Source organism: Arachis hypogaea, chromosome 12 (assembly GCF_003086295.3).
Source record: "Arachis hypogaea cultivar Tifrunner chromosome 12, arahy.Tifrunner.gnm2.J5K5, whole genome shotgun sequence".
Taxonomy (NCBI): domain Eukaryota; kingdom Viridiplantae; phylum Streptophyta; class Magnoliopsida; order Fabales; family Fabaceae; genus Arachis; species Arachis hypogaea.
In genome coordinates, this window is record NC_092047.1 from 89,830,793 (window position 1) to 89,851,947 (window position 21,155).

Genomic DNA, 21,155 nt, shown 5'->3' on the forward strand with positions numbered 1-21,155 from the left:
AATTTTCTTTTGGGTCTAATAAAATGCATGCTGGATCCTCATCAAATGCAAAGGTGAAGTCTTTATCAAATGCAAAGGTGGAGCCTAAGGAAAAGAAAGATCCTCCATCCACGCTTGGCTCTTTGGGAACAACTCAGGTGGCTTTCAAAGATCAGAGTACTCCTTTTTTTAAAGCAGGGCACAAAAGGCAGCGTCCTATTTCGCTTCAAAACTCACCTATTGAAGCATTGTCAACGGATTCTCGAGTACAAAAAGAGCTTGATAAAGCTATTGCAACAACAAACTTGGAGAACCAACCTCAACAGAAGAATGATGGTTCTGCGACGCAAGTCCACCAGAAGACAATTGGAGACAGGGGTCCATCAACGTGAGATAGAATGATTATAAATTCCAATTATTTAATTTATTTTTATGGATTGCGACCATTTAAATATTATTAGTTGGAATGTAAGGGGAGCGTCAAATAAGATGTCTCGGGTGCACTGTAAGGAGTTAGTACAAAAATTTCAACCAACTTTTTTTATTTTGGTGGAAACTCATATTGGGTTTGAAACTATGAAAGAATTTTGGGGGAGATTAGGCTATTATCCTGTAGGGATTGTAGATGCTGTTGGACATAAGGGAGGAATTTGGTTCCTCTCTGCTAATTTAAAATTTTCTTGTAAAATTCTTTGGGCTATGAATCAATGTGTAACTTTGGAAATTGATGGTGGTGGGCGAAGATGGATTTACAGTGCGGTTTATGGCAGCCCTCAAGCCACTAATAGAGTAGAATTATGGAGTCATCTGCTTGATATTGGTTTGTGCATTCAGGACCCATGGGTGGTGGTTGGGGATTTTAATGATATTTTGAGTGTTCATGAGGTGAAGGGGGGTAATTACTATTCGACTCGCAGTAGTGTCTTTGCAAGTACTCTAGATTCTTGTGGTCTTTTTGATCTGACAACCTCTAGAAGACGGTTTACTTGGTTCCGTAAAATTCAAGGAAACAGAGAAATTGCAAAGAGATTAGATAGAGCTTGCTGTACTGCAGAATGGCGTCTTCTTTTTCCAGAAGCTTTTGTTGAAGTTCTCAGCCGTTCCCACTCTGATCATTGTCCCCTACTTATCCGATGTCAAGGAGTTCCTATCAAGAAAGGAAACCGGCCTTTTAGATTCCAAGCGGCATGGGCAACGCATCCTGATTACAAGGCCATTGTTCAGAAATCTTGGAATAGTACAGACTTTGGCATCCATAGGAAGTTGTTGGGGGTTTAAGAAGCTTCGTTGGAATTCAACTCTACGGTCTTCGGCAATATTTTTATTAAAAAGAGGGAATTGGAGGCTTATTTGAATTGTATTCAACGAAAAATGGAGGCTGACGATGATCCGATTTTGAAGCACAAAGAGGAAGAATTGAGAGCTGAGTATAATCTAGTTTTGGCCCAGGAAGAATTGCTTTGGTACCAGAAGTCAAAAGATCAATGGGTTCGGTATGGTGATAGAAATACTAGCTTTTTCCATATGCAAACCATCATTAGAAGAAAATCTAACAAGGTTCATGGGTTGCTGGTCAGTGATGGGTCCTGGTCTGATGATCCGGAAGTTTTGCAAAGAGAGGTCGTTCATTTTTTCAAAAATATTTTTTGCTCTACTGAGCCTGTTGAGGTTAATTGCATGGGAGAAATTCCTATGCCATCTCTTAGCCAGGATGCTTGTGATAATTTGTCTAAACCAGTAACAATGTTGGAGGTTAAAGAAGCTCTGGATAATATGAGCTCGTTCAAAGCTCCTAGGCCGGATGGTTTTCAAGTTTTTTTCTTCAAGGAATATTGGGATGTGGTGGGTCATGAGGTGTGGCGTACTGTTCAGAAAGCATTCTTAGGGGAGACTTTAAGCCATTCTTTGTTGGAAACTTTGATTGTTCTTATCCCTAAATGCGACCCTCCAACTAGATTGAAGGATTTTCGGCCAATAAGCCTTTGTAATGTAATTTATAAGCTAGTGACTAAAGTGCTGGTTAATAGATTACGACCTTTTTTGGATGAGATTGTTAGCCCAACTCAGGGAGGGTTTATACATGGTAGAGGAGCGCCTGATAATATTATTGTGGCCCAAGAAGTTCTTCACTTTCTTAAGCGGACAAAGTCTAGAAAAGGAGCTATGGCTTTTAAGATTGATTTAGAAAAGGCTTATGATAGAGTTGATTGGAATTTTCTTGAGCACACTCTTGAATCTTTTGGCTTTCCTTCTCTAATTATTCGACTTGTAATGAATTGTGTTCAGGCTTCAAATCTTTCCATCTTTTGGAATGGGAATAGATTGGACAGCTTCCAACCTCGCAGAGGGCTCAGGCAAGGAGATCCAATTTCTCCTTATTTATTTGTTTTGTGCATGGAGAGATTGGCGTGCTTCATTTCCAAACAAGTTGACGAGGGTATTTGGGATGGTGTGGCTGTTTCTAGAGGAGGACCTAGAGTTTCTCACTTGATGTTTGCAGATGACCTCCTCCTTTTTTGTAAAGCGAAGAAAAATCAAGTTCAGAATGTTGTGCACATCTTGGAGTTGTTCTGCAAAGCTTCAGGTATGAAGGTTAACATTGAAAAATCTAAAGCTATTTGTTCTAGAAATATCTCTAATAGAAGGAAGGAAATGTTGTCTGGTGTTTCTCATATTCCTTTTACTAGTGACCTAGGCAAATACTTGGGGGTGAACCTTAACCATCCTCGAGCTTCTAGGTCTATTTTTTCGGACTCTTTAGAGAAGATCAAAAATAGGCTGGCTAGTTGGAAAGGTCGGCTCCTTAACAGAGCAGGCAGGCTTTGCTTAATTAAATCTGTTGCTTCTTCTCTTCCTATTTATCAGATGCAAGTGACTCTTTTTCCTACTTCGATTTGTCAAAAGATTGATTCTGTGCTTAGACAATTCTTGTGGAAGGGAAAGGTGGGGGAGCGATGCTTAAATTATGTCAAGTGGAGCAAAGTTGTCACTCCAAGAAAATATGGAGGCTTGGGAATTAGAGATACCCAGTGTGTAAATTTTGCTTTATTAGGAAAGCTTGTTTGGCAATTACTGCATAATAATGATAAGCTTTGGGTAAAAATTATGTTGGCAAAATATTTATCTGGGAGGTCTTGCTTTTCATCCAGTTTTTCTAATAATGTTTCAAGCACTTGGCGAGCGATTTATAAGACAATAGAAAAGCTTTGTGATGGTTTTGATTGGTGTACAGGCAGGATGTCTCAATCCTTTTGGTATCATGCTTGGCGACCATGTGGAACACTAGCTCCTTTGGTTCCTTTTGTGCACATCTCTGATTCTCACTTGAAGCTAGAAGATGTCTGGTACCATGGACATTGGCGGTGGAATATTCTTTGCACAATGATTCCGAAAGAAGTTAAACTTGATTTGATACTCTTTGATCCTATCAAGCAGGCAGGAGATAAAACAGGTTGGTTTTGGACAAACTCAAATACTCTCACCTACTCGACTAAAAGCGGGTATGAATGGCTATTGAAGAAGAAATTTGGCTGGAACGATAATGAAAATTGGCTTTGGCTTTGGCGCTTGAGAATACCGGAGAAGATAAAGTGTCTGCTCTGGCTTTGTCTCAACAACGGAGTTCCCACAGCTAGTTACCGGTTTCAAAGAGGTCTTGCTACTTTTGATTTTTGTCAGCGATGTTATCTTGCTCTAGAGGATATTAACCACTGCTTTAGGACTTGCCAAAAAGCTCGTCAGATTTGGATTAGCTTAAATTTGGGAATGACCGCTGAGGACTCTAGTTTGGATTTTGTGTCTTGGATTCGTTCTAACCTCAACAAAAATGAGTTTCTCTTTGCAGCGGCCTTTTGGTGGATTTGGAGGGATAGGAACAATGACATCTTCCATCAAGATGATCCATGGAGTAAGGAGAAAATTGTTCACTTAGTTCAACATGCTGCTCGCGATTTCTCTAAGGTTGTTACCAACCAAAAACATATTATTCCTTCCTCTTTGCAATATAACTGGGAACCACCTCCAATGAATGTCTGTAAAGTGAACTGCGATGCAAGCGTTTTTGAAAATGGGCAATTAGCGGGCTTTGGATGTATTATTAGAGACAGCATGGGAATTTGGATGAAAGGTTGTTCTGCCAGTATACCTCTTTCTAGTGTTCTCTCTTGTGAGCTTCATGCTATTTGGAGAGGGCTTGTTATGGCTTGGGATTGCGAGTGTAAAGAGGTCATATGTGAAACTGATAATCTTGATGCATTTCTTCTTGTTTCGCGAGGCACAACCAGCATGATTACGAATGACTCTGATCTGCTTGGCAAAATCAAAGAGATGCTTCAGCGCAATTAGACAGCTACTTTAGTGCTCATCCAGCGTACAGCAAACAGAGCGGCTGATTTAATGGCTAAGACTGCTGCTTTAAACAAGCAGGTGTACCTAGAGTGGTTACAACCCCCTAATAATTTAGACATTATTATTAGAGAGGAGTGTTACTCTTTCTCTTAAGTGTTTTTCCTTTGTGTTATGTTTAGTCACAAAAAAAAAAACCCTACTCATAATGTATTATTGCTATTATGTTATTGTTTACAATAATACATACTTTTTCATAGTTAAAATCTTTTACCACAAAAGGGGAGTAGAGTTCAAGATTTTAACATACTAAACAAGTCCACTCGGCAAAACAACATCAACTTTACAAAAGACATCAAAATCTAACATGTCACGAACAAAAACAAAAGCAAGATACCCCTAACCAAACAAAGCAAAACCCAAGCGCCCTTATGGACTCGCTATCAAGAATACTAGAATGTCGATATTAAAAAAACCAATATCATAATACCAAAAATACATAACAAAAAAAAAAAAAAACCAATATCATCAAGAAGACTCCATATCAACGGACGCTAATAAAAATTAAAATCATCTTGTTCAACTCAATTCTTATATTAAGATTCTAATTTCTAACTCTATGTCGCTCTCTTCCTTCTTTAGGTTCTAGTGATTAAACTTGCATCCTCCATACTCCATAGGTCATAGCATTACTCCCATCATCCCATGTCCAATCCAGATTCTGCCTAATGTAATCCAAAACAGCCTCATCTTCTAGACTTATCATCTTCACTTTCACGAGGAACCCCTTCCTCTATATCTGCCTCGCATTCCGTCTTTTTAGTTATTTTCTTCTCTAATCTCCTGTTTTGCTCTTCTTATTTCTTGTGCATCCACTTCTGATATACAATTATTTTGTTACTCAATATACAATTTATATTCACATTTATATAATTTATCGATATAATCACCAATATTTATTTTTAAAAATGTCTGATTAAAATATGATTGTGGTACGAAGTTTGAAAATTTGGAATGTCATTATTCATATGCAAACTTTGTAGAGCATTATTATACTGATGTTAAGAAAACCAAAAAATTGATCAAATCCTAATCTTTCAAAAACTTCCATTTGGTGTAAGTATGATATAAACTAACAATATTAATCATCGCTACTTGGTACTTAATTATTATGAAATCATCACAAAAACTTCTAGGTCCAATTGTTAAATTTATTATGAATAAGTTTTGGGCTATAAATAAATAAAGAATAATATTTTAGTTTCATTTTAACATAATCATTTCATACTTACTGTAGTCTATATATTTACAAAATATTTGCTTGATATACCAGTACAATTATCAGGTTTTTTTTTAGTTGTAAAATAACAGAAGTAACCAAAATTACACGAGTTTAATTTCAAGTAGGAAGCAAGGTATTGAAAACAATACAATTTATTACTAGCGAACTACAGGTGTGCCACCAGTACTAAGCAACACCAAAGTCATATATCTTGAAAAAGATTTTCATTACTTTAATTGAAACAATCTTACTAGTAATCTCTCTTTTCCTACCACGTCCGGTATGCAAAGAATAAATCATCTGACTACAACTATTTTCACAGCTCTCTTAACCAATGTTCATAACCAGTCTCCTCACTATCATATGAGAATTTACAGAAACAAACCTTCTGATGCTCGTTTGACTTGCATTCTTTTTTTGTTTCATAGAAGGAAAAAAAAGAAAAAAAAAAAAAAAGGAACAGTAGAAGAGATTGTACAAAAGATGATAAAGTATCATCACAGGAATACAAAAGTTAACTCTTCTTACTTGCATTCTTAGATGACATCTGGTGAGTGGTGTCTTGAGCGCTTCTTTTTATGATGATGCGATCTTCCGTCCCCATCCCACCGTGACCAACCTCTATTGATTTCATCACATTCATTTTCATGGTCTTTAATGTCTTCTCGATAGCCAGATCTTCTGTGTCTCTCTCTCCGTGACCAATCTCCATCAACTTCATCATGTTCACTATCATAGTCTTTGTTGTCTTCTCGATGGTTAAACCTCCTGTGTCTCGTGTTTTTCCTAGAGCTATCATGAGGTTCCAAGTCTCCTTGATCAAACAAATCTTTATTAGATTCAGCTTCACCGGTTCTATTGTCCCTACTGTGATGCCGTGAACTTTTCCTTCTACTGGTATGGTGCTCTGATTCGGACTCATAAATCCGATCCCTTCTATCTCTCTTCCCTTTCTTACAGTGTCGTCGTTCTTTTCCATGTTCTACTTCATCGTCCTTACCAGTTATAGCCAAATCTGTATCAAAATCCTCATCATGGCTTCTGCGACTGTCATCCTTGTCACTATGTAACGAGCTTTTTCTGTAATGTTTATGGTGACTTTCCCTATTTTCATCTTTTTCTAGCCATTCCCTACTGGATTCGGAAACCGGAGTTTTGTGCTTAATTTTATGATTCTCTTTTGAATTGGCATTCCATCCCTCATCGGGAGTTCTTTGCCTTCGTTCGTCTCCATGTTTTCTTCTGCTAGAATAACTTTTCAACTGATCCCTCTCCCTAGATCTTGATCTACTTGAGTGGTACCTGCAAAAGATTCTCATACTATAAGAATGAGTATAAATTAACATATAAAAAATATACATAAAACCTGGCATGAACAAAATATTTGCCTCATACATAAAATATGGTTCCAGTTTGCAAATTGAAAATTTGGACTCAAATCAACAAAATGCTATTCCAAGCCATATTTCCTCTAAATCAAATTTTATTAGACTAATGCTAACAATTAGTTACTTTCCCTCAAATATAAGACAGCCTTTGTTGCAGCACAAGAATGCAAGCCTGAGTGTAGCCTGCAAAATTCTTTGCACAGATTTGATAGGAAATTTTGGTTAATTTATCAGTTGGAATTTTTGAGGGGGAATTTTGGACCAATAGTTATCTCCAGCCCCTATGACAAAGGTCACAGTTCATGTTGTGAAATCAGCCACTGGCTCTTGTATAAAGTTAGGCTGTCTGTGTAATGTGACATGCTTGTGCACCACGCCACCCTCAATTGGAGCTTTTGCTCCATTTTTCAAATAATATAAGCAGGTCCAAATTCAAGCATATTGATAAAATGGTAGTAGCTAGTTGGTCCGTTAAAATTCACACCATTTATTGCCATAGAATGAGGAACAACAAAGTGAAAGCATACCTGAAAGAATCTGATCTTGACATCTCCCCGGTATTCTTTTGCAAACTCAAATTTTCTCGCTCCCCTAAAGCCTCATAATCATCAGAATAACCAAATAATGCTATCATCTTTTTCACCCAATATTTTGGGGGCGGTCTATCAGAATCAGCCCATTCATAGTCTCCACCAGGATTTCGGAAACAGTGTATAAAATTGCACGCTGTTCCATGAGAACAAGTCTGTTCACATGCAGCGGAAAAGAACAGCATCAACAAATTGACCTTCAACCCTTAAATTAATTTAAGGGATAAAAAAAATATTTAAAGTTTGAAGTTGAAACCAAGTCATCACATCGTTTCTACAAATGAACCACACGTGTTTTCAGTATCCAAAGCTATATGTAATATATACTAGGTGAACGAAATATAAATCACTGATAAATTGTATACCTTGTAACCTGACTTCATATACTCGCCACATATGGCAACCTTCCATCTTGTCAAACTAACAAAGTTACAACTTACCTGCAATAAGACACATCCAGTTTTTCATCAAACATCCTCAGGGTTTCCATGGATAGCAGGAGTTACGGCCTTAGTCCTTACAGCTGGTCAATACAATACTGGGAATTTCCCGGATATTGAACAAAGGAGAGGCAGAAGTCCCAAGACCCATGAATTTCTATCTTAATTGGATCTTTGTGAAATTCATATGCTCATACAAAATTCAAGATATTCATCAAGAATAAACAGGGAATGAATTACCTGTTTCCCAGCAAAGTAGCGCCCATTAACAGTGTTGTAAGCAAGCAGAGCAGAGTCCAAATGTTTATACTGAACGTAGACATTTCCTCGCAAGTGAAATGCACCATTTTTACACACCTGACAGAAATAAGGATAAATAAGCATTTGCATAAGTTGGAGAAAAAGGAAGATCAGGAAGGGATAAACCAACTCATGCCCCTGAAAATTCAAAAATTTTTAACGTGTTTCAAATTTGGTACCAAAATATGGTCTTCTAATTGCTCACAAGTAACAAGAATGAAAAATGTGATATCCCTGGTTGCCTTGAAGGAATTATTTCACTTACAAAATTGTTTGATACATATATAACCTCTTGCCCCCCCCCCCCCCCAAAACACCCCGCGCGCCTCGAAAAACTCAATAAAACACACATTATGAAAAAACCCGGAAGACAAGGGATCATTGCGGGTAAAGTTCAAAGCAAGACCACAATAGTTATGTAAGGTTGTGTTTGGAACAAGAGATAGGGTGAAATAGGACATTGAGACAGACACTGAAGATAGAGACACTAGTGCCCTTCCTTCGGAGATGAGTGTATTTCAGGTCCAATGTGTCTCCATTTGTCTCTATCTCAATACAACCAAACATATTGCGTCTCTATTTGTCAAAACTTCATGCAGAAAACTTTTCAGTATATGAAAAGCATTACAAAAGAACCTTGAAGTTCACAATTTCTCCAAATTTCTGGAACTCCGTATGAACATCATCATAAAATTCTTCAAAACAGCGTTCAACCTCCTCATCCGTGTACTGAAAAATCGGTAAACAAGTCAAATAAGGATTTTAGATTCTGACAATGTAATAAATATACCAAGTACTAGAATATTAGCTTTCAATTATTTCTATACAAATGATAAAATATTAACTATAAGGCCTACATAACCAAAAACAGTGAAGATAATTCGATCCCAGTTTCAGCTATCTCAGCAGTGCAATAGGGATCAAAACAGAGCCAAAAGAAGTAGCAGATGCCAAATTCAGCACTTCTTGTTCGTGCATAAGGGATGAAAGTTCACTAGTTTGCAAGATTCTTAAGATGACAAGAAGATTCGTGGAGTAAGGATTGTATCGGCTAAAAGAATTATACGTATCAATTTTAAAAAGTTATACACTAGGATGCCTACAAAGAGCAGTTTTTATTATCTTTATCTAAGCATACTAGACTCACACAACTTGAATGAAAATAGAGTATAATAAAATAGTGGATTTTCCTATAACTAATAGGATCAATGAGTCTATAGCTAAGCAAGCAAGAACCAATGAAACACAGAAGCATAATGGAATATAAGTTTCGTATATGAAACAATACAGATTTTATCAACATAAATTCTGGCAATGCATAAAAATTTTCCTTTCCCCCACCCACACACACAAAGCAATGTACTTTCAAGAACCAACTAACTTCATCCCCATTTTTATGTCTGGCTGCAATAATCTCAAACCATTTGGTGATATCTGCAACATAGCTCCACAATCCATGGCTTGAATATTGCCCAACAACTATTTATGGTTAAGGATCAAGAGATTTTGGACATTGTGAAATTTAAAAGTATGAATTTTAACTGTACAATCTAATTAATGAATACATTCTAAAATGTGATATAGATATAAAATATTGATTGAAACATCATGAAGAAGAAAATCCTCCCACCTCAAAGAAAATATCAAATATTGAAACTTGAAAGTAGTTGCAAACATATGATGCCAATGGTAATAGAAAAAGGACTCAGATACTAAATAAACACATCTAAGAATAGGTATTAAAAGGAAAAAAAAGTCAAACACAACCAAAAGAAAATAGTTGATTAAGTTACTAACAAGGGAGGACGATCAATATTTCATAGATATCCCCAAGGATACAACAGCTAATATCGTTAATCTTGACCCACCATACCAAGACCAAAACCATGAGCCTCCACCGCAATGAATCTGATTATTATCAAGTTAAAGAACAAGAGAATATCTACAAGAAAAATAATTGAACTGAATAGACCATTGACATGGATGCTTTCATTTTTTATTGATAAATGAAACAGCTGTAGACAAAAGACGTAAAAGGCATATTTTGATATAAGATAGAAAACCGCTATTATATAATAAAGTAACTAATTGCAGAATAAAATTAAAAAAAAAAAAGGAAATTGTAATGAGCTCCTTTGAGGATACAGCGAAGGCACAAAAGCAGCATTAACAGACCTCAAGGCCTTCATCTTGCTCCCAAGCCAGGCCAGGACCATTGTACATGTTTTTCATCAGAAGGGTGCAGGATTTATCAGGGTAAAAGTGGACTCTGCTACAACGTTGACCAAATCGGCATGCTCCAGTTTTTAAATGAAAAGGGCAATGAGCTTTGTCCTGCCATGATAACCCAAAAAAACGAGATAAGCACATTGAGAATTAAGAAAGGAGAAAGAGCAAGATCAACATAAGATAAGAACTAAATAACCTGTTCTGTTCCGAAATTGGGTACTTGTTGAGCAACATTCTCCAGCACCTGCTGAGCGAATGTATTTGAGTGAGATTCTGGGGGTAAAGGATTTGAGGTAGGTCTATCAGCATCATCAGCATGCTGCAACAGCATGAGCAACAACAACAGTGTTAAATAAGGTTGAAAGAAATTCTTTGAACAACAGAAGGATGCAGCTATGATAATACCTGATTTTGTTTTGTTTCCTTATTTGAAACCCTAACCCTCACTTTGTTCCTCTTGAGGATAATCTCATTTCCTTGCCAGATAATCTCAGGAGGCCCTTCCTCCACATACTCCCATTGATCATCATCATTGTCACTACCATTATCATTGCGTGCCGACTGTGATTCTTCAAGAAGGTCTATCTGTTGCTGTTGTTGCTCCTGCTGCTGCTGGATCCTCTGCTGTAACTCCATCCAAGCCCTCTCTCTTTCCTCGAAAAGCTTCCTGTCACTCTCCATTCTCTCAGCCTCCTGCTGCTCCAGGAGTTGCATCCTCCTCTGCTCGTCGGGATCGTTGATGCGAGCCTCCTCCTCTTCCCGCTCCATAACTGCAATCTCCTTCCTGATTTGCTTCCGTTTCATTTTCTTTAATGCCTTCCGCTTCTCCTTCCGACTCATCTCCTTCTTTTCTTCTTCTTCTCCCTTATTCTCCTTTATCTTTGCCGCTTCAGTCAGAACTGACAAGTTTATAAACATGCTTAGCATGACAGGAATAATTTAGGTCAATAATCACAAGGATTCGTGTCATTGAGATTCGACAAGTTTTACGTTAGCTGTTGCAACTTGCAAGCCTAACCCACTCCTCTTTTATCCAAGTTTGGGACCAGCTATATAAAAATTTCGCAACAATCTCAACATAGACAACGTTATCAATAATGATAAGGATAAATAAACAACTAAACAAATTATATTGAAGGTGAAATACTCAGCCACAGAAAGGGTTTATGAACTTTATACACTTCTAGATTTAAATTCCACCCTTAAAAACTCATTCTGCAAAGGTGTCCAATTTAAAAGTTCATTTTATTAGATAATATCTATATGATTATAAATCTAGCTTTAGCTCAATCTGTGGCAGCTTACACTAGTGGTAACTATATGGTATGTACCTTTTTTAGTCAGAATTTAAAACTAAAATATTACACATAAAGGCACGCAGAATCCAACGAGTAAAATCGATATAGTCACAATGCAAATAACAATTATCACAAGTAGAAGTGATAGACTTGAAATTTATTCATTAAGCATTTGGGATATACTGAGCAAACAAGGCTTGAATTGAAGTAAAAGCAGCAGCAAGATAAAAATTAGTAATGCAAACTGTGAAAGTATAAACCCAAACAGACCTTCAGGGTTTGTCGCAGCAGATGTCAGAATCTCATTTGAAGCCATATATGTGTATTATGTCACGTTCAATTCATAGAGATTGTAGAAAACCTGCAATCCAGTTTCAACTTCAGCTTATCATCGATTTGTAGATTTTAGGGTATATTTCTTAATGAATGATACCATATTTTATATACAAATGTGGTGGTGTGATGTTGCGCAACTATTAGATAATCGCAATTATAATCAAGGTTCTGAGAACCGAACCGATCATCGAACCACTCTAGTCATTGGTTCACTGGTTTATTGATCCAACCGGTCCAACCGTAATTCAACCGGAAAAACCGTTTTAGAGTAAAATAATAACTAAATTATAAATATACATACTAAAATATAATTATAGTCTAATATAAATCTTAAAATATCTTCCAAATTTAAAACACTACATGAAATGTCATAAATCAAAACCATATGATCTTATCAAAATACAAACTCAAGTTTTTTTTTTAAACAATTCACAACCCTAATTCTCTATGATTTCTCTTGGAAAAATAAAATCCCATCCAAGAAGGAAACCATAACTGTAAGTAATTGAGAATATTTGTCAAACTCAGCACCAAGACATAGAACAACTATGCATATAGAACAGTACCAAACAATCCAATTCTCAATTCCATGAATCATAAACAAAAGGGTGTCTAAAATATCCATAGAATCAATCAAATTCAGCATTAAAAAAGATCAAAAACCAAATTTTGCAGTTAAACAGAATAAAGTAAAGATGGGATTTATACTCAAATTCTTCTTAATCTTAAACCATATCTCAGCACATACTTTGTGAGCAGCAACAAAATCATCTTTACAAGCACAACCCAATTCAATTGGAACACCAGACTCAGAACTATCACTCTCCAAACCTATGTGACAAATTCTACAATCCCTCTCCACTTTGTGATTAGTATTATTATTAATATTATTAATAATATTAACATTGCCAACTAATAAATGGATATTGAAGCTTTAAACTTTATTTAACAAGCTGTAACATGGCTCAAATAACAAATTAACCAATTTAATTAATAAACAACTCCAAACACAGCAAGTAAACTACTTCATACACTCCTCAAAAGCAGTCCCAAATCATTTGCAATAACAGTGAACTATGCTTCATAAACTACTCAAATTATCAAAATCAGAAACATGAAACGCACTATTTAGAATCTACAGAGGCATTTCAAGAAATGCATAATTGGCACAATTTATCAAGCATAGCAAAACTAAGTTCTCAAAGAAAAATTTTAATTGAACACAAAAACATAGCACAACAGTCAACAGAGCACAGCAGCGAAGAAGACACAAAACAGGCATACCCCACGTGCAACACTTAGTTTCAAAGGATTCAAGCCTGAAGACCCCATCATCTTCTGCAGATGAATTATCAGAATCATTAAAATGGAGTAATTCACAGTAAAAACAGCAAGATTCACAGATTACTTAACACTTATTCAACAATTATTCAACCCATAACAAGTTCACAAATTAACTAACAACAATTATTCAATAATTATTATTAAAAAAATACCTAGAAGCTAGAAGCCCTAGAACAGAGCAGAGCAGATCCTGAGCAAGAGGGGGACAAGGGCACGACCGAAGGGATGACAGGTGAAACAGAGATAGCGCCGGCGACGATGGAACAGAGCTGCGCGACGGAGGAAGGAGGCGAGCCCGGCGACGATGGAACAGAGCTGCGCGACGGTGCTTTCAAAGCTGAAACAGTAGCTGCACGATGGTGGAACAGAGCTGCACGATGACGGTGGCTTCGAAGCTCGTTTCGGCGACAGCGGCGGGAGATGGACGGAGGTGAGGGAGTGAGATCGATGACGGTGAGAGGAAGGAGGAGCTTGAGGGTGATGGGAGGGATGGGTTCGCGTTTAGCCGTTGTGTGGAGCTAAGGTTGCTGGGTTGCGCAAGGTTCTGAAAACCGGACCGGTCATCAAACCGCTTTAGTCACTGGTTCACTGGTTTATTGGTCTAACCGGTCCAACCGGTGGTTCAACCAAAAAAACCGTTTTAGAATAAAATAATAAATAAATTATAAAGGACCAAAGATGAGGGTACTCCAAGAACTCCTATTAGATGCAACAGCATTCAACATTATCACATATTCTCACACACACATACAAAGCCTTAACTCAGAGAACAACCACAGCAAGTGACTTGGAAAGAAAATGTAAACACCGAAACAATCACAAGCATACAGAACATGTGAATATTATTATAGCAAACATAATAATAAAATAGCTCTTCTAATGCGTCTTCGAAAATATCCCAAATCAAGAAAACTACATAATCTGATCCACTTGATTCAGAAAGTTACATATATTAGAAAAATTAAGAATCAACTAAAAGAAAAAGAAAAGGAAGGCCTGGTTGATTCGATTCAATTGCCTGAGATGAAGAATCAAACAGGGCTGAGAAGCTGAGAGTTTAAATGTTAAACCTCAATATTCAAGTAACATGACTCCATTATTGTTATTATTACACCCTTCTAATGTCACAAATTCAATATATATTATAGTCCGTTGACACTTGTGTATTCACAACTTGGCCTCATCATTCTGATTCATACCTTAAGTAGAAGAAAAAGTCCCAATAAGCTTTCATTACAATTTTATCCAGAGAGTTGGGGCTTTGGTTCGGAGTTCATGCCAATGATAATGACGAGAGGGATGAATCCGTGAATCAGTAACATAGGCAGTGCAAATTTTAACAAAGTTCACCACAATGATTAACAACAACAAAAAGCACGGAAAGAACACTCAGTAATATAGGCAGTGCAAATTTTAACAAAGCTCATCACAATGATTAACAACAACAAAAAGCACTGAAAGAACAGTGAATCAGTAACATGGGCAGTGCAAATTTAAAATTTGAAATTTAAAAGTTATCAATTTAAAATTTATCATCAAATACAATCGGTGAGCAAAGCCAATCAATCAAACACTGACTGAGCATTCTGTTCTGATTCTGTGACTGGGAAGCAACAAATTCAGCAACAAATGCAAGTAACAGCAACAAATTTAACAAATCCTAGTAAAGTCCCGAGTTACAGCAAAAAGGCAAATTTATTGATTACCAATTCAGCAACATGCAGAAATACAGGGAGAAGGAAAATCTGGAAAAGAGAGAACACTAAACCAAAACATTAACCAATAATCACACTAAACCTGCAACCAGCAATTACAAAACAGCAACAAACATTAGTACATTATAAAACATTCCAAAACAGTGATGACACTAAACCTGCATAGTAAATAATCTCAAAGACAATGATCACCAATATCCAGCAAATAAACAATAAATACACAACAACAATTTAGCAAATAAACAAGAACAAGACCTAAATAGAAAATCCAACAAATTAAGTCGCAGCAACCAAACAATTTGACAAATTAAAACAACAGCAGCCCAACAATTTAGCAAATCAACTTAACAAATTCAAGAACAGAAAATCACAACAAAACAAAAAAAATAAATAAAAGTAACAGAAGAAGTTCACAATAACAGTTAAAAAATTTACCAGAAGAACACTAATGCAAGTGGAATCATCATGCTAACATGTTTTCTGCAAAGATGCTATTTGTACAGCTAAAATTTCCTAATTACTATGATCCAATTATTCTAATTTCACATGCAATCAACTTACTAAGTTTCTAAAAGCTAGAAATTATAAAACCAACCAGAAATATGGTTAAAGCATTTCATCAAACATGTTGAGTGCGGTAAAATTAAAACGAAATAAGAGAATTCAAACCTTAATTTCAATGTGATAGAGAAGAGAACATAACTATTATAACTTTAATTTAGTCTATGAAAAAATCCAAACCACTACCAAATCAAATAATTACTTATTGTAATAGAAATCAGAAGTTGCAGAGTTTAAAGAAGAGTATTGTGTTGTGTGAGTGTATTGTCTGGTGGCGGGTTTAGGGGACTCACAGCGGGGACAAAAGAGAGCAGTTCGACGGCTGAGTGGAGCGCGCGGGTTGGTGGCAGAGTTTGAAGCAGAGCAACGTGGCTTCCAGACGAACGCGAACTCGAACGGTGAACAGCGAGTGAACGCGAACGGTGAACGCCGAGCGAACGCGAATGGCGAAGAACGCGAACGAAGACGCGAACGTGAACGGCAAACAAACGGCGACGGAAGCGCGGCTGAGCAGACAAAGACGACGGACGCCGAGCTCGAGGAAGCAACCGCAATCGGTGACAGCGAACAGGGGTTGAAGATTTGGAGCACGAGGGAAGCTAGATGACGGATGGCGAACTTTGAGTGCGACGGACGGCCGCAGTATGCCACTCCTTGTGGCGGTGGTGTGGGCTTACAGTACTTAGGGTTTGGGTGATTTCTCTGACTGAAAGAAAGAAAGGGAGAAAGGAGAAAGAAACGAATGAGCTTCCCTTTTTTGTGTAAACCGGCCGGGTTCCGGTTCGGCCCGATCGGCCGGCTCAACAGTTTTCACCGGTTTTACGATTTCCGGTTTTACATTCCTGACCGGACCGTTGGTATTGTCGGTTCGCGGTTAAACCGGTCCGACCGGCCAATCCGGTTCGATTTCCTGAACATTGGGGTTGTGTAATTGGCTAGGCATCCCAGCAAAACGACGACGTTTTGCAAAATTTAAAAAACCGGCCGGGTTCTAATTCGGTTCGGCTAACCGGTTTCCGGCCGGTTTGACGATCCAACGTCGGTTTTTCAAATCTTCGGTTTCAACGTCTGTCCGAACCGCTATTCCCTTCGATTCGCGGTTTGACCGGTTGGTTCGAACGACTTTCAGAACCTTGATTATAATCACATAAATTTTATTGTTCTGGATTATCCAAAATAATAATAATAATAATAATAATCTTGTTCTCAATTTAAATCTATCCAGAACCTTCATTACCTTAATGTGAAGAAAACCGCGAGAACGTACTCATTAACAAGATCCTCGTTTGGAGATGTGCAGCCTTGGCTGGCGAGATAAACCTTGTTCTTGGGATTGGGCACGGCGGCAGCGAGGTTGTGGATAGGTGGAGGTGTGGACGGAGCGTTGGAAGTGGTCGAAGGACGGCGGATGTGGTAGAGACAGAGATGCTATGGTGTTAGTGAGGTTGGGTGGTGTTAGAGGGTTTATTTAAGGAAATTGGGACACCAGCCAACAAAATAGGATCACCGGCGCCGCTGAGGAGGACCAAAACGACGATGGGAGTCTCAACGGCGGGGGAAATGGCGACGAAATCAAAAGAGAAGATGAGTCAATCCCAAGATCAGGTAGTGTTCAGAACGGCAGAGGATGAACTTGGCAACCTGACCCGATGTGAAATTCAAAACAGACGGATGAGATTGGCGACGAATAGCAAGTCGGCAGGGGCAAGTATGGGATTTGGGCGTAGGGAGGCCAGAGAAGAACGTTTAGAGGGACCGGCGGCGCTGTATGTGGCGGCGGAGATCTGGGCAGCGTAAGGGGAGGGATGGATGTTGTTTGAATGCTTGTATTTGGGGATTGTTGTGTGTGGGTCGGGTTTTTATGCGGATTGGTTTTCTGGCCCAAAGCCATGTCCAAAATATTAAGATAGTGTTTGCTTTATGTCTTTATGGAGATAGAAATACAAAGACATAGACATTAAAAAGTAAAAACATAGACAAAAATTATTAGTATATAATTATATATGTATTATATTTGATAAAATATTGAATAAGACATAATAAAATATAAAAAAATTTATATTTTATAAAAATTAATAAAAAAATAAAAAATTGATAAAGAATAAAAGTTTAAAAAATTGATAAAAAATAAAAGTGTAAAAATTAATTGTATAAAAATTAATAAAGGATAAAAATGTAAAAAATTGTGTCCAATTAATTGTGTTTCTGTATCTTAATATTTTAAAAAAAATACTAAATACATGTATTCTGTGTACATTTATGTACTAATATATCCATAAAAAATTTGTGTTTTAATAAACACACAATGAACATATACTAATGTATCTATGTCTCTGTGTTTGTGTCTTTGAAACTAAATGTTACCTAAGGAATCGACCACAAATTAGACCGGAGAATGTATTGAACAAGTAAACTGAAGAACATTACACCAATTTTAGATTTTATGGTGGTTAATTACTAGGTTGTTTAAATAAATATCAGAAATTTAAATTTCGTCTTGTGTATATAACAATTTTTTTCTTCTAAAATTAGGAATAAAACTTGAATTCAATACCTCTCTAGGTGAAAAGGGAAGACTTTATAGCTCGTTGGCATATATAACAATTTATTAACCAATGACAAATTATTAAATGAAATAAGATCTGTTGCGAATTGGAATACGGTAAAAAAAATGGAAAAACATTCAACAACTTTTTCCGTTTAAATCTCCCTTTACCTTTTCTTTGTTATAACTAGGAAATGACCCGTGCGTTGCACGGACATAAATCAAAGAACCACATATAATAACCTCGAATCATATTCGAATATGAATTATCTAACATTAAACGAAATAATCTACACCACATCCCATGATAATTACATACTGCATCGATACCATGAAAGAAACAAAATCACAAAAAATCACCTCAAAACATTTTTGAAAACCTCCCTAAATATAACATTTATAATACTGATTTTATATCTGCAAGAAAAATTAGTTTCACTTAGTTGAACTGATAGACAATTGCTTAGTATAATTCAAATTCCTAAATCTTTGGCCATAAGCTTTGATTCTACTGTTTATGTTCAAATATGAACCCTTCAAACATAATTTAAATTTTAAATAATACAAATCAAGTATTTAATTATTCCCTTTTGTGACTACCTTCCATATAAACCTAATTAAAAATAAAAAACTACAAAATATCAAAACAATCACCAACATAATCTCCAATCAGGTTATTATATTTTCTAGTACATTTATAAAATAAACGTTACATTTTATATAATTATTCAGTGTCCAATTTATTACTCTGTTCTATGTAGAAATGGTTGGTACAAAAATACCATCATGATAATAATAATTCATAGTTGTACCTATATTACCAAAATGTCTATATGGTTAGATACAGAGAGAACCACCAACCAATACTTAAGAATTGAGCTTTCTGTATAAAGGAAAAAAACTTGGAACAAAAATCATTTACTTAAAAATAAAAAAAGCCTTTTCATCAGAACATATAATCCCTTCAAAATAATGATTACTTAGTTCACTTAACCTTCAATGTTCTTCTCACATATCCATTAATAGCAATGCAAAAACGAGGAAGGCAAAAGTAATTGCCAATGGAAGAAACTTCGAAAAATTGATTCCAGAGACACCACTTGATTATAATAATTTATAGTTCATATACATTCATTATGATAGGTTACGGAACTAAAATTAAACTTTATGCATTCTACAGGCCTTATTAAACACAATTTTGTCAAGAAGTGGATATGCCTCTTTATGTTTTTTCTTTTCATGTTGTTCAACTTACTACAACCAATTTTAGAGTTACATTTTTAAAATACTGCAATGCTTACTCAGAAATAATAATACTTTGAATAAATTATGTTTGATTTGGATTAAGAAACTCAAACTTCATAGTTTTTTAGAGAATCCATAATATTTTACTGTGAGTTTGTCATTCTCAAGTAGCGGTTTATAAATTATAATACCATTATACTTACTATGAGTAAGCAAAAGAAAATGCCATAAAATCAAAACCATCAACAGTGTGAAAAATGAAAAAGACATATTAGAACTAAATAGAAATTCACAAATACAACAATGTTGGAAATCAATTTGATTAAAAATGAGGAGCAAAAAAAATTAAAGTGAACATAATTAAAAGAGTGGGAACAATACAATTATTTGATATAAACCTTTCTACTCTTGTCACTGGAAGTGAGAATAAGTGTTTGCTTAGGGATAAAATTGACAACAACACCAAAAAATATTCAGTTGGCAAATAACTACAGGAATGAGAAGATAAAAACAGTTTAGTCAGAACTAAAATGAGAGATCATATGAAACACTTAAGTAGTTAAATGCAGAGAAAGAAAAGGTAGCCACCTAGAGATTTGCTTTGAGGAAGCCAAGTGAGTTGAGAGCATCATGAGCAAGATCAAAGAAGGATAAATTGAGCATCAAACTAGCTGCAATATCCTTCTTTACAAGGAATGAATGAAAAGCATTTTCAACTAAGTGAATTAACAACAAACACCATAAGATGCATTCCAATTTTAGTATATAGGATTGGAAAGAAAAGAAAATTTAAAAAGATAACGACATAAGCAAATAAATAAATACATAATTAAATAGTATTTTTTATTTTACAAACTGTAGTAATTAAATAAAATCTCAGACCTATGCGACGACAAAAGCTACCATCACTAACAGATTATCTTCTTCCTCCACTAAGTAGTTAATGTTGTCAACCTTTATTTAAAACATGATTTAGCTTATATTATGATCCTGCTGACATTAGCAATCCTCAAGTCTCTTTCTAATTCCCTTACCAAATTCATCTTCTTTATTGGCCAAAAGTAAATATCAGAATATTTGGTAAACTAAATCAAATGAGTCAAATAATTACATTTGCTAACATAATAACATATGTACCTATTTTTGGTCAAAGGATTGAATATGATCCAAAAAGAAGAGAAAAAAAAACTCACCAATAAAACTGAAAACCAAAAGCTACACTTAAATTTCACACATGCTTCCTGGAATTTTTAATAAATAAGTAATCTTTATGATTTCATTCAACAAAACAAAGCACTCAAAGTTTTTGTCGAAATTTTGATATCAAATTTCTGACTTAATATATGGATAATAATACATATACTATCATGTCCCTTCTGGCAATCCCCTAAAAGGTGCGATAGTTTGTAGTAATAACTAATAACCAACAAACACATTATGTATTGTACACAACATAATTTTGGGGATCAAAAGGTTGTCGTTAAAATTATTGCCATAAAACTTTGCCCCAAATAGTTAAAGGAAAAGGGAAACAAAAAATAATTCAGTTAAGGTTCCGT

At 35.9% G+C, this 21,155-nt stretch overlaps 3 protein-coding genes across 13 annotated transcripts; 2 read left to right on the top strand and 1 right to left on the bottom strand.

Annotated features, from left to right (window-relative positions):
- Positions 1 to 555: 555 nt before the first annotated feature.
- On the top strand, positions 556 to 1,257 carry LOC112730229 (uncharacterized). Its single transcript, XM_025780325.1, has one exon. The coding sequence runs from the start codon at positions 556 to 558 to the stop codon at positions 1,255 to 1,257; it is 702 nt and encodes a 233-aa protein (XP_025636110.1).
- A 93-nt stretch (positions 1,258 to 1,350) lies between these two features.
- On the top strand, positions 1,351 to 4,979 carry LOC140176786 (uncharacterized). Its single transcript, XM_072208331.1, has 4 exons — positions 1,351 to 1,833; positions 2,266 to 2,563; positions 3,212 to 3,430; positions 4,966 to 4,979. Exons 1-4 carry the CDS (start codon positions 1,351 to 1,353, stop codon positions 4,977 to 4,979), a joined length of 1,014 nt encoding a protein of 337 aa, XP_072064432.1.
- Positions 4,980 to 5,812: 833 nt separating this feature from the next.
- LOC112727692 (zinc finger CCCH domain-containing protein 5) lies at positions 5,813 to 17,841 on the bottom strand. 11 transcript variants are annotated; one of them, XM_025777552.3, is made up of 13 exons: positions 17,044 to 17,638; positions 16,100 to 16,938; positions 13,683 to 14,074; positions 13,471 to 13,524; positions 12,121 to 12,211; positions 10,958 to 11,451; positions 10,749 to 10,871; positions 10,499 to 10,657; positions 8,960 to 9,052; positions 8,264 to 8,380; positions 7,949 to 8,023; positions 7,521 to 7,738; positions 5,813 to 6,907 (listed from the first exon to the last, which is right to left on the bottom strand). In XM_025777552.3, the coding sequence occupies exons 5-13, from the start codon at positions 12,164 to 12,166 to the stop codon at positions 6,142 to 6,144; spliced, it is 2,091 nt and encodes a 696-aa protein (XP_025633337.1). In that variant the 5' UTR covers positions 12,167 to 12,211; positions 13,471 to 13,524; positions 13,683 to 14,074; positions 16,100 to 16,938; positions 17,044 to 17,638; the 3' UTR covers positions 5,813 to 6,141. The 11 variants fall into 11 exon arrangements, with proteins under 11 accessions (XP_025633337.1, XP_025633335.1, XP_025633336.1 ...); XM_025777550.3 differs by having other exon boundaries at positions 13,683 to 14,131; XM_025777551.3 differs by lacking the exon at positions 13,471 to 13,524 and having other exon boundaries at positions 13,683 to 14,131; positions 17,044 to 17,695.
- Positions 17,842 to 21,155: the final 3,314 nt, after the last annotated feature.